Genomic DNA, 13,689 nt, shown 5'->3' on the forward strand with positions numbered 1-13,689 from the left:
AGAATAGATCTTGAAACTAACATAACACGAATCCCTGAATTCTACTATCAATATTGCACTATATGTTAACTCACTAAAAGTTTTGAAAAAATAAATTAAGAGCACTACATAAAGAACCTGTATTCTCTCTCTCTCTCTCTCTCACACACACACACACACACACACACACACAAATTGTATGTTAAACTACACTGCAACTAAAAAAAACAAAAGTTCTCATCACTAGAACAAAAAATCATACCTGGTGATTGATGTTTACTAGACATACCAAGGGGATCATTTCACAATATATACAGATACGAAATCATTATATTGTTCGCCTGAAACGAATGTGAACACCGTGTGAATTAGATCTCAGTTGAGAAAAAAGTTATAACATACCCGTTACTCGGAGTTTTTCTGTACCAACCACAACTTCCTTTTCATCCACAGTAAACAGTGGCTTGCCATCCATGGAGTTGATCTGAAACTGCTGACTCTGGACCTCTACCATTTTGGGACCTGAAATATTCATTAAAACAGTTTATTGGGAAGCCTTCACAGTAGGTGGTATCAAAATCTTTTTTTACACGTCACCTGGTGATACCAAATTACGAAATATATACAATCTGTTACCAACAGTGTTTTTTTAAAAATTCTGTAATTAAACTTTTTACGTTCTAAGCCTAAATCTATTGTATTATTAAACTTAACTTATGTCAAATATGTTCTGATCTACAAAGCACAATGTAAGGAGATGCTAAATCACTATCTTGTACACCTGACCTGAATGTAACTTGTTTGTTAAATATACTCAAATTAAAGCAAAAAGTTAAAGGGGTACTTGGGTGGCTCAGTCAGTTAAGCATCCGACTTTGGCTCAGGTCATGAAACCATGATTCATGGTTTGTGAGCTCGAGCCCGGCATGGGGCTCTGTGCTGACAGCTCAGAGCCTGGAGCCTGCTTTGGATTCTGTCTCTCTCTCTCTCCCTCTCTCTCTCTCTCTCTCTGCGACCCTCCCCCACTCACACTGTCTCTTTCTCTCAAAAATAAATACTAAAATTTTTTTTAAATTAAAAAACAAAAAAGTGATAATCCATATCAAATATATGAAAGAATAAATCATTTAAAAGTTAAGTTTTTCAAGTTTAAAGTAGCCAAAAGAACATAATTTGTCTACTCAGCTTATTTAAATTTGTAGTCTTTTGAGTATTAGCCAACTAAGGATTTTTGTATTCTGAAAATGTGAAGTTTGCAAAAGACCATTTCTATTTAATGTTTATTTTTGAGAGAGAGCATGAGCAGGGATCATGACAGAGAGAGGGGACAGAGGATCCAAAGCGGGCTCTGCACTGGCAGCAGCCAGCATGATGCAGGGCTCGAACTCACGAACTATGAGATCATGGCCTGAGCCAAAGTTGGATGCTCAACTGACTGAGCCACCCAGGCGCTCCATGAAAGACCATTTTAAGAATGGCTCACTTTTTTTATTTAAATAGTTTATTACCAAGTTGGTTTCCATAAAACACTCAGTGCTCTTTCCCATAAGTGCCCCCTCCATGCCCATCACCACTCCTCCCCTCCCCCCTCCCTCTTCAGCCCTCAGTTTGTTTTCAGTATTCAGAGTCTCTCATGATTTGCCTCACGTTAATGGCCAAAGCCAGCCCAGAAGATGAACCCTACTCGATTCCCTCTCTGCCCATATCCTCTGGGGAGGTCTTCAATCTTACTTCCGGGGAGAAAACAAGACAGCACCATGGAAGAAAACCTTCTTTAGGACAGAAAGTCCTTTACGGCCTTTTCGTCTTCTTCACTCCTTTCTTTGTATTTCAGTGACAACAGCAACACTTTCCTCTCCCAGTTTCATCTTGTCCGGTGAGCTGAAGACTCACTGCTTTTGACTCCCTTTAGACTCCCAAGGTTCGGTGGGTGCTCCCACGCCCGGACCGGGGATGCCGTGCCCCCGAGAGCATATGCAACCTTGTCCCGTTTCCCAATGGATCAGTCTCTCCAGCACACAGCTCCGAGCGATCGCTCAAGGGGCTACCCATGTTCCCTAATTCTTTTGTAGGTTAGCTTTATATTCTCATCTGGGAGCATAAATACACTGAGAAAATGGACATCTTACAGTCTTTGTGTGTGTATTGCTGCATCACTCCCACTACTCATTAAAGTAGAGGGAGACCAACTAGAAATTAAATAGGAGCTCTTCCGCGAATACATTAATCAGTTTGGGATATGGTCACCAACATATTCTTACGTTATTTCATTAGGCGATACTGCAAAAGCCTTCAGTGACCCCTCATTTACCTGTGTGTCTCTGTGTGTAAGACAGTTACAAAGTGGACCACATTTCTCTATGTTTCCTCTATGTCTTAATCTTCTTTCTCTTAAGGAAACCTGACTTTACTTTTTGGATAGTTGCCTATACTTTTGCTCATCCTCATGTTCACCAGGACTCAGTTACTCAGTGATTCAGAGCCACTGTTTACGTCTTCTGGGTCACTTATATACCTTAGATATTTTTCAAATAAATACTGATTTGCATTAAGTGATGAATATCAAGTTACCTGAGTTTAAAATGGAAAGGGAGAACAAAAACCTGGAATAATTTATCTAGTCCGACTTTACTGTTTAGCTTATTGGAGACTCAGGTAACAGTTCCAGGAAGCATTATTAAGTAAAAAGGGTTAAACCACATGAAATTTTTTCCCTGTAACCACTGTTTCATATATAATGATGAAATGTTCAATGAGTTGAGCTGCATAATTTTCATGAGTAGAGAAACCATATAAGCCCTTACTCAAGTCAAAGAAAATGCAGGAGCACCTGGGTGGCTCAGTCGATTAAGCGTCTAACTCGGATCAAGTCATGATCCCATGGTTTGTGAGTTTAAGCCCTGCATCAGACTGCACTGACAGTGTGAAGCCGGCTTGGAATTCTCTCTTTCTTTCTCTCTCTCCTACCCCATCTGTATTCTCTCTCTCTCTCCAAAATAAACTTAAGAAAAAGAAAATGCAAAAATATGACTCTTGATCGTAGGGTCATGAGTTTGAGCCCCACATTGGGTCTACACCCAATTACTGGGAGAAAAAAACTTCAAAAAATGCAGAAAAATGAGTCTATCATTCAGCACAAATTTAGGCATTTTTTAATGTTCAAGGTTTTGTGCCAAGAATTGAGGACATATTAACAGTGGGACATGTACACAAGAGAACATACAAACAAGCTCACAGCTAAGTCCACTCCAGAAAAAAGCATATACACCGAGTTTCAGGACAATTTGGTAGGCGCTATGATATGAGCATGGGCAATGTTTAATGAGAACCCTGAAAGGGACTCCATGGTCTATCCTTGGGGGTCAAAAATGACCCCCTGGGGAGATGCTGTCTGAGCTGACCTTGAAGAAAGAGTTTCTAGTTCCCCGATGAAGGGAGAATGAGGCATGCCAGGTAGAGGGAAATACTTGAGCAAAAGGCTCAGAGGTGAATAGAATTCCATCTTCATTTTATTAAACACAAGGAGGCACTGAATGTTCAATTTAAACACGTTTCCACTTCAGAAAACATCATTCCGTGGCCCATAATCACAGAGATAATCATCTCTTAAAATAACTGAGTTTCTAATTAATCTTTTAAATTTTATTAATATTCTACTAGTTTTTATTAACCTAGCCGGACATTGATCAGAGCTAAGCAAATTAATCTTTTGCAGTGGAATTCTTTAAGAAATGAAATTCAAACTCTGCCTTGGTGATGAAAACAAGAGCTATCTGGTAAAGTACAATTTTTAACGAAAGGCTCTGGTACAAAGAAGGAAATGAAAAGTGAAGGAAATAAATAAAGGACGGTTTTATGACCTGACTAATTAAGTTTGTGAAATTGGCTTAAGGGTTTTCTCCAGTGAAAACACAACCGAGTGTTTCTTGACATCCAGAATCTCTGACAGCTTTAACGGGATGTGTGACTTCCCCTCGTCCTTCCTACCTCAGTCCCGTCCCTCCAGCCTCTTCCCAGCCAACCAGCCAGGGAGCTGGTCTCTTCATTTCGGGTTTATGCTTCCCCTACTTCCTTTGCACGTAAGTGAGCAAACACATGTATCTTTTGTTCTATCCCTTTCTTACTTCCCTGAAGGGTAGCCTACAGGAGGTAGTCTCCAGCGCTTTACTTCTATCACTCACAAATATGTCTTTGAAGTTACTCCAAATCAACCCATAGGCATCTTTCTTATTCTTTTAAACAGATGCAAGGTATTCATGTGGGTGCACCATGGTTATTCAACAGTTCATCCATACATCTGGATATTTATGTGTATTTAGAAGTTTTTTTTAATGTTTATTTTATTTTTGAGAGAGAGTGAGAGCATGCCTGTGCACGATATTTGGGGTGGGGCAGAGAGAGAGAGAGGAAGACAATGGATCCAAAGTGGGCTCTGGGCTGACAGCAGAAAGCCCAATGTGGGGCTCAAACCCATGAACCATGAGCTCATGACCTGAGCTGAAGTCAGACGCTTAACCAATTGAGCCACTCAGGCACCCCTAGGGTTTGCAATTAAAAATACTGCTGCAGAGAACAAACTCTGACACATGTATTTTGTTTTGTTGGGGTTGTATCTTCAGGGTAGATTCTTAGAAGTGGAATTATTGGATCAACAGGTGTGTATATGTGTATATTTTTTAGATTTCCCTGGGGTGTGCTGCACCAGAAGGTCGTCTGTCTTCAGGTTCGGAATCACCATCCTCTTTCTCCTTTTCCCTAGGAAGGGCTGCAAAGCAGCAAAATCTGGGTAACTTCGGAGGAACATGCAGCTGGGATAACACTGGGATTTTCTGCCTCATTTCTGATGTTCCTTCTGCTGAGTTCAATCACTAGACCCAAAGATATCTTGGCTGCCAGTGCACTGCTGTCCCTTAATAGTGTCCATGAAATTCTGCAATACTATATTCGCTTTATTCATCTCTTCTACATTTCTATTCTTGATATTAGTCATGCTCTGGGTATACAAAGGCTTTTGCAGAAGCTTCTCATGGCTATGCAGAAGTTCCAAGAACCCTCACAAACGTGATGGGTTGGTGAGATTCTTATTTCTCAGCTTTGCTATTCGAAGACCTTTTTTTTGTTGATTTTTAATATTTATTTATTTTTGAGACAGAGAGAAACAAAGCATGAGCAGGGGAGGGTCAGAGAGAGAGGGAGACACAGAATCTGAAGCAGGCTCCAGGCTCTGAGCTGTCAGCACAGAGCCTGATGGTGGGGCCGGATCTCACGAACCAAACCATGAGATCATGGCCTGAGCCAAAGTCAGATGCTTAACTGACTGGGCCCCCCCCCCCCCAGGGGCCCCTCAGAGACTTGGATCTAAGACACTGTGATAATAGCAGAAGACATCTTTCACCCAGGAAAGTCACCCAGGAAAATGAGTTAGGTGTCTGGGTGGCAGTGACCAAATTGTGCCATAAACATTCCCAGCCTCTCCAGCTGGGTTATTTGGTTGTTCTTTGAAAATATCCACTTGGATTGGAAGTGATTATAACTCTGTAGAAATCCCAAGGGAGAGGCCAGTGACCCTGTTGATCAAACTCTACTGAAAGTTGGTGGCTTCCCCAGGATGCACTGCAGCCTGGCTCTGTACCCAGAAAACCTGGACTGCCAAACCTGACCAGCCCACCTGAATAAACTCTTTTACGCCAACCAGAATTCGTCTGTTCTTTGAAATCAAAGCAAAATTAATGGCAGGAATGAGAGCTGCACGTAGAGTTCGTAAGATTCCCGTTATTGTTGCTATGCACAGGTACCTTTCAGCTCAAGGATTTGAAGTACTAGCTATTATTACTTGCTTGCAGTGTTTGACTTCTTTGGGGACTGAAGACTTTTGGTTTTGACTGTACTGCCATTAGTTTCAGTGGTTTAGTAATAAGCAATTATTCACTTAATCAAATGGGATGAATTTGGCTCGTTCACATAAACTACATTTTAATATCCAGGTTGGCTATATTTAACTTCTTCCAGGAAATGGGAGGCTGGAGTGATGTGATTGTGGAAGCCGTTTACCTGAAAATAACCCTGGTGAGCTGAGTGGCACTCCCTGGAGCAGGGCCTTCCGTATAACAGATGCTTTCCAACCAAGAGTTTGACAGAAGTCACTAATTTTAACATTCTATCGAGCACGAAACACCAAGGTTGAAACTCAAGATTTAAGGTGAGCACTTTAAAACAAATTAATTCTAATAGGAACTCTTTTGGGTTTTTATATATTTCTTCTTTTAAGTAAATTCCTTGGTGACAAAAATGGGGACCATATTTGCATGAAATAGGGCCATAATTTTAAAAAATCTGATTGGAGGGAGGAGTGGTACATGCCAGGCTGAGGAAGAGAAGTCCTGGGGTTTGCTAAACTACTAATTCCAGCTAGTTGCTAACTCCTGCTTTGGCTTGTTCTGCTAAACAGCTGTGCATTCTTGAGCAAATTCGCTTTTCAGTGCTTCAGTTTTTTTCATTCATGGAATTGGAGGCAGATTTATATCACATCTAACTCTCTTAAACGATATATGAAAATCTACATTCAACAAAAAATCAAATGAGAAAATAATTACTTGTAGTAAATCATTTTTATAAGAATATAAAGGGAAGTTTTTACTTTTGGAGCTCCTAAGGGAATTTTTTACTTTTGTATGTTATTACTTATGTGACAGCATATAGAAAGTGGCACGTTGGCATCCAATAAATGGCAAACGAGTGATGCTAAGATGAACAAAAATCCCTCAAACATATAAAAGCTACAAAGAATCTTGTGAAATAATGGTAAAGATAAATCATAATACTACACAATTCATCAAGAAAATATGATTTGAATTAGACACATTTCAAGAACATGTATGCTGGATAAACTCAGGTCAGGTTCATGTCTAGAGCCACTGAGGATTTCACCAGACTTAGTGATCAAATAAACTTCTAAGCAAAAAGGAAGTTTTAAAGAGTAAAGTGGAACATAAAGTATGGAACTCCTGTATCAGCATGATAAGAAGAAATCATCAGGCTAATATACGGCTGTAGTTTCCAATGTGCTGTTATTCTGTTTTGTAAAAAAGAGACACTGAAAGTTACCAATTTGTGCTGATGGGACACTTGTCAGCTGTTTTCCCATAAGTCAAAAGGCCACTCAGTTTTCTAGATTTGGCACATCTGAAGACTGCTGATAAGTATAGAATATGGGGACACATTCCTTTCACTCAGTGCTTTGCTCGTTAATCATTTTTTCCACCTACGCTTTCTCTCTGATCCTTTTTCTCACTGTGTAAGATTTCATGTGATCTCACTCCTCGGTGACCTTTTTCTCTGGAGTTAGCTGGTTGGATTGTATACATAGCTGACCCAAGGGCAGCTGGTTAAACACAGTAGTCGGGCCAATTAGAGTACTTTGTTGTAAATTTAGAATCCATGAAACTGAAGACCAAACTGGTTGGCGTTGTGAACCATAGCCAATCAGATGAAGACGCGGAGAGGTCTTATAGGCCTACAGAGTTAGATATAGCCAAGTAAAAACAATGGGCAGAGATGCCCAAGAAAGAAGGGGTACATGGAGGAGAAAGGGAAGGAGAAGGAGGGGTTAGGGAGGGGAAGAGAAAGGACAATCTTTTGGCTCTTAGATCCTGGTCTCTGCTCTTTTGAAGCCAGCTACTTTCCATTGGTCTCTGAGATTCTTTTGAGATCTGCAATAATCCTGTCTTTTACTACCTTGAATGGTCCTCTATTTCTTGGAATCAAAGAAACTTTAATTAAAATATCTTGGACCGTCTCCCCTGTGATGCCAACTGTTCTCTGTGGTCAACACAGCATGGTATTTAGAAAACTCCTACTTTAATTGTTCATGAATAACTGTGAATTCTTTAGAAGAGAGACATGTATCCATTCAGCACCACTATCCATGGACCACTCACATGCAAAGCTCTGTGAAGAGGCTGGACTCACCCACTTTTAACCTGCCTGTGACCTCTCCTGCAGAGTTGCGTGCGTTGACTGTCACATTCTGAGTTGACTGCAGAAGCAGGGAGGAGTCCTAGAAGGATAGTCACAGAATGTGACAAAATGTGACATACTATTCACTTACTCATTTTCTCACTTATTTTTAGAGAGAGTGTGTGTACATGTGTGTTCCCATGAGTGGGGGACAACCAAAGGGAGGGCAAGGGAGGGTCTGAAGCAGGTTCCACACTCAGCCCTTCAGTGCAGAGCCTGACGCAGGACTTGATCTCACGACCCTGGGATCATGACCTGAGCCAAGGTCAAGAGTTGGATGCCCAACTGACTGAGCCACCCAGGCGCCCTGATGAATATATACTATTTAAAATGGCTGTGGGGCACCTGGGTGGCTCAGTCAGCTAAGCAACCGACTTTGTCTCAGGTCAAGATCACACAGTTCGTGAGTTTGATCCTCATGTCAGGCTCTGTGCTGACAGCTCAGAGCCTGGAGCCTGCTTCAGATTCTGTGTCTCCATCCCTCCCCTTCTCTCTGTCCCTCCCCTACTCAGGCTCTCTCTGTCTGTGTCTTTCTCTCTCAAAAATAAACATTTAAAAATTTTAAATAAAAAATAAAATGACTGTATATTTATATTCATATATAACTTTAGGATTTACAGAGGATTAGTTTTCCATCATCAGAGATCCTGTGGCCCTATACACTATTTTTAAATCTTGGATTTATTATGTTAAAAGAGCAAATAAATTTTGCTTACCCCAACAGTTTAAGGCAATACTTATTTATTATATTATTGTTTTTGTGGGTGAGGAGTCTGGGCGCAGACTTCTTGGTCCCCTGTTCAGGCTCTCAAGGGGCTGAAGGGCTGAGGGTTCAATTCAAGCTCAAGAGCTTCTTCTAAGCCCGTGTGGTTGGTGGCAAAATTCACTTCCCAGCTGCCAGAAGTGTCCTAACTGCCGTCCCCCCATAAATTATAGTACTCTTGTCAGTTTGTCCTGCTTATATGCACTGGCTACTGTGTACCAAGTTCGCAGACTGAACATCTAAAATAATCAAGGTTTAATCAGCGTTTTTTTCATTCCAAGGAGTTAAAATTTAATTTTTTATTATTTATGTCCAGGACATAGTATATTTTTAGAAGATAAATCATAGCAGAGCTAGTTCTTCTAACATAAACAGCATGGTACTTATTTTCTAAATGTAAAGCCTTCTCGAAATTTCAAAAGAGCTTTTAACATGTGTCAGATGTCTATGTGTTTTTTGAATTTTGGTTGGCAGATAAGGTGGCTTTATGTCCTAAATGCCTTCGGTGGTATCATAGTTCCGAATGGGTGGTTTTGCTTTACAGGAGTTTGCTTGCTTTAATATAAACAATTTTCGTCAGAAAGAACGCCACCCGGGCACCCCTAGCCAAGCTTTTATAAAGAGTGTCCCATGAATGCGTGTACATGTGTACATTCTAAGAACTCCCTTCTGAAATATGTTGAATTTCTATGCTTAATGATTATTCTTTTCCATATAACACAAAATATTTAAATGAATCATCATCTTCTTACCACTCTGGAGTGTATTTCTTTGGCATACAGCGGGAATAAGAATTCCGATTCCCCTTCAAGGCAGAGTCCATCTTTCGTAACACGCAAGTGACCCATTCCTGTCTGTTAAAAAGATGAGACAATAGAGATTTTGTTACAGCTTTTCCTTCTCACGTCTTCTGTCAACTAAAATTTATAGATGCATCTTCATAAATTTTCTACTGGTGCTTTTCTGGATTTCTCTTACTTTATTTGAAACCTTAGTTGTTTTTATTAATGGTCAGTAGTTCATTAACCCTTGTGTAATACAAAGGACTATTTAGGAAATGCATATGAGATTGAAAAAGTCACTTCATACTAAATATCTGAGAGCCACCACCGTGTGAGAAAAAGACTCTGACCATTACTAACTAAAAATGTCTTAAAAAATTAAAATGCAATAAAATGGACTGTTTGGAGATGTACAGTTAGTTCTATGAGTTTTAACACTGTAGCCACTAACACAACCAGGGTACACAACAGTTCCATCACCCCTACCCCCCATGATACTTAAAAAAATTTTTTTTTCTGTTTTTTATTTATTTTTGAGAAACAGAGAGAGACAGCATGAGCAGGGGAGAGTCAGAGAGAGAGGGAGTCACAGAATCTGAAACAGGCTCTAAGCTCTGAGCTGTCAGCACAGAGCCTGATGCGGGGCTCAAACCCAGGAACCGTGAGATCATGACCTGAGCCGAAGGTGGACGGTCAACTGACTGAGCCACCCAGGCGCCCCCATGATACCTTTATAAAATTTTGTTTAAATGTTTTTATTATTTACTTTTTGAGAAGGGAGAAGGGTAGAGGGAGACAGAATCTGAACCAGCTCCAGGCTCCAAGCTGTCAACACAGAATATAGAATGTAGCCTTTTCAGACTGTCTTTCACTAGAATCATGCATCTGGCAGTCACCCAGGCTTTTGTGTGTATCAGTAGTTTGTTTCATTCTAGAGATGAGTAGTTTCCCACTGGATGAAGATATCACAGTCTGTTTGTCCATGGATCAGTTGCAAGACATTTAGGTCATCTTGATGATTATGAAAAAAAACAGCTTCTGTGTGAACATGGTGGTCGTTTCTGAGGAGCAAACACCTCGTGACGGGAATACTGGGTTGTATGGTAGGTTTACAGTTAACCTAATCAGAAACAAGAACCCACCAAGTGTTCAGCTTTCCAAGGTGGTCGTCCCATTTGCATTCCCACAAGCAATACGCGTACCCTGGTTGTACTGAATTCTTGTCAGCAGGTAGTACTGTCAGTGCTTCTTTTCATTCTAATCAGTGTGTGATGGTATCATACTGTGGTTTTAATTTGTATTATTACAAATTATATTAAGTGTTTATCACTGGGCTTTGTGCTATCCACATTTTGTTGATATGTAATTTGCAAATATCCTCACCCAATTCGTGGTTTTTTATTTCTTTAACTGGGTCTTTTGAAGAGCCGATGTTTTTAATCTTCAAGAAGTTTAACTGATCAATTTTCTATGATTAGGTTTTTGATATTTTATATGACAGCTCTACCTAAACCAAGGATATATTTTCTCCTGTATTTTCTTCTAGAATTTTTATAGTTTTACATTACACTTTTAGGTCCATGACCAGTGTTTAGTTAACTTTTGAGTATGGTGTAAGGTATACATACAGATTATTTTGCATATGAGTGGATACTCAATTATTCCAGCACCGTACAGTGATCGTTTTATCCATTCTCCACTGCATTACTTTTGGACTTTTGTCCAAAATTAAGTAACCATGTGTGGTTGTATTTCCGGACTGTCTATTCTACTAACCTATATGTCTATAGTTACTACACTATATTGATTACTCTAACTTCACAGTCAGGTTTGAAATCACTTAGTGTTAGTTCAAAATTATGTTGGCTATTTTAATTATTTAAAAAATCTCTATTATGATAAAGTGTACTTAACAAAATTTACCATTTCATCTGTTTTTAATTGCACAGTACAATGGTGTTAAGTACATTCATATTGTTGAGCAATCACCACCATCTATCTCCATAATTTTTTCATCTTTTCCAGCAGAAACTCTGTACCCACTAAACAACAGCTCCCCATTCCCCACTCCCGAGCCCCTGGTAACCCCTATTCTGCTTCCTGATTCTATAAATCTGATTATTCTAAGTGCCTCAATAAGTGGAATCATATGCATGGGTTTGCCTTTAAATATACGTTTTAGAACCAGCTGATCTATTCTATAAAAATTTCTACTGGGATTTGGATTAGAAATGTATTGAATAGAGTATCAATTTGGGAAGAACTGACAGCTTAAAAATATTGAGCCTTCCAATGCTCAAACACTGTTTCTCATTTAATTATAAACATTTCTTTCATCATCATTTTGTAGTTCTCAGCATATAAATCTCATATTATATTTTGCTTGAGTTTTATACAAATACTTCATGTGTCTTGGTGCCCTTATAAATGATATTATTTTTATTTCACACCAGCTACCATTTAGTCAATATTGTTCTGGTTTATGCTTTTTCCTCCTTTTATTTTCAAACTCTCTCATTTTTTCTTCTATGTCTCTTGTAAGGACATTATAGATGATCTTTTTAAACTGATAAGAACAAATACTATGCTTGATCTTAGCCAAAAGGCCAAGAAGTGATTAGATGATCTTTTTAAAAACAACTTGTAAATATTTATCAATAGTAGAGTTTAATGTTCATAGTCATTTAAATTAATGAAATATTCTAATGGATTTATACTATCTTATTTTTTGCTAGGAAAACTCACTCTGGTTATTGAGTGCAATCTCCCATGACCTGAGAAGCATCAGGCCCCTTGAGCTCTGACACCCACAGCAAACCTGTCAGAATACTGTGGTTTTAAGAATACTAAAGGTGTACAATTCCATTATGGCCAAGTAGTCTTGTTAAATAAAACGCCCCAGCTGGGCAAAGAGAACATCTATGAAGAGGCGTGACCAAGCACTGAGTGTCAGGTCCCAGAAAGGTGAATAGAACCCCTCAGTACTGAATCTCCCCGGGAAAGGGTGTCCAGCCCAAGTGCAATGCAGTGGGGGGGCATCTGTGTAGGGGAAAGGGTGGTGGCAGAGGTATGAGAGTGGAAACATGAGAGGGACTGAGTGAATACGTAGATGAAAGAGCAATGGGAGTTAAGTTCCTCGTTGTCAAGGAAGGGAGACACAAATGCAGAGAGAGAGAAAATGAGGTTAATCCCCATATTGTTGGACTGAAGTTAAAATCTGTATGAACCTGTGGTGTCCCATGTGTAGATGGATAGGTAGAGAAATAAATGTTCATATAAAGGGGCCTGTCCTCTGAGTGAGTCGGAAGTAGTGCACTGACAGTAATGAGCATGTCTGACACTTGAATCTTTGGTTCTAAATCCCATTCCCCACTAAAAGGAGAAAGAACACCTCATAGAGATAGCTAATTTCAGGGCCAGAGTAAGGAAAGAGCATGAGGAGCCTGGAAGATTCTGTGCCAGTTGACAAGAAAGGATGCAAAGGATACTGAAGATAGATCCAAAGGCAGAAAAGCCAGCTAAACTGGGCTCCCAGAGCCCAAATCAGATTGAACACAAGCATTGAAAGAAATTACAGTAATGGAACCTGAGAGCCCACTGAACAGAATTAGAAACCATGAGTTCATACAGACACGTAAAAATAACCAAATGAATGGAAGAGTTGATGCAAACAGCATCTGTACATAGTTTAAGCCTAGCTCAAAAAAACACAACAGTAACTATCTCCTTACCAAATAATTATAATTGCAAATGAGAAAACAGTAAGTTTACAGAGAAGAAGCCTGGCCCTTCAAGTGCTTAAAGTGAGGGGCCAAGTTAAACATTTGCTGTGCTTATGGAAGTCTTGAATTCCAGAGGGTTGAACAGAGGGTTTCCAGAGTTGGGGAAGGAGGAGGGTCGGAAAGGATAGTGCGGGAGTAGAGTCTCAGAGCACTGGAGGGCAGGAGATGAGCAGTGAGGAGACGAGGGTTTCTTACGGTGACCAACATCAATGGGGATGAAAGGAAAATGAGCATCGCCTGCAGTGGACTTGGGGCCGATAGTGGAGGTAAATCCGGGAAGGTGAGAGCGAGTGCCTGCTGCTCCCTCCGGACTCTTGTTTATGAGGGAAGGGCCTGGAGTAGCCTGGCCACCACCTCTGGGCACCAG

General features: G+C 40.1%; 1 protein-coding gene and 1 pseudogene across 3 annotated transcripts in view; both read right to left on the reverse strand.

Moving 5' to 3' along the window:
- Nucleotides 1-13,689, reverse strand: part of SGCG (sarcoglycan gamma) — a 105,127-nt gene that overhangs the window by 27,365 nt on the left and 64,073 nt on the right. For all 3 annotated transcript variants that reach the window (XM_029936183.1, XM_029936185.1, XM_029936184.1), the window contains 3 exons: nt 9,511-9,612; nt 7,948-8,035; nt 382-501 (listed from right to left, as the gene is read on the reverse strand). In XM_029936183.1, coding sequence (XP_029792043.1) covers nt 382-501; nt 7,948-8,035; nt 9,511-9,612 — 310 coding nt within the window. The remainder of the gene's footprint in view (nt 1-381; nt 502-7,947; nt 8,036-9,510; nt 9,613-13,689) is intronic.
- On the reverse strand, nt 12,047-12,158 carry LOC115290854 (annotated as a pseudogene).

This window comes from Suricata suricatta, chromosome 4 (genome assembly GCF_006229205.1).
Source record: "Suricata suricatta isolate VVHF042 chromosome 4, meerkat_22Aug2017_6uvM2_HiC, whole genome shotgun sequence".
NCBI classification, from domain to species: domain Eukaryota; kingdom Metazoa; phylum Chordata; class Mammalia; order Carnivora; family Herpestidae; genus Suricata; species Suricata suricatta.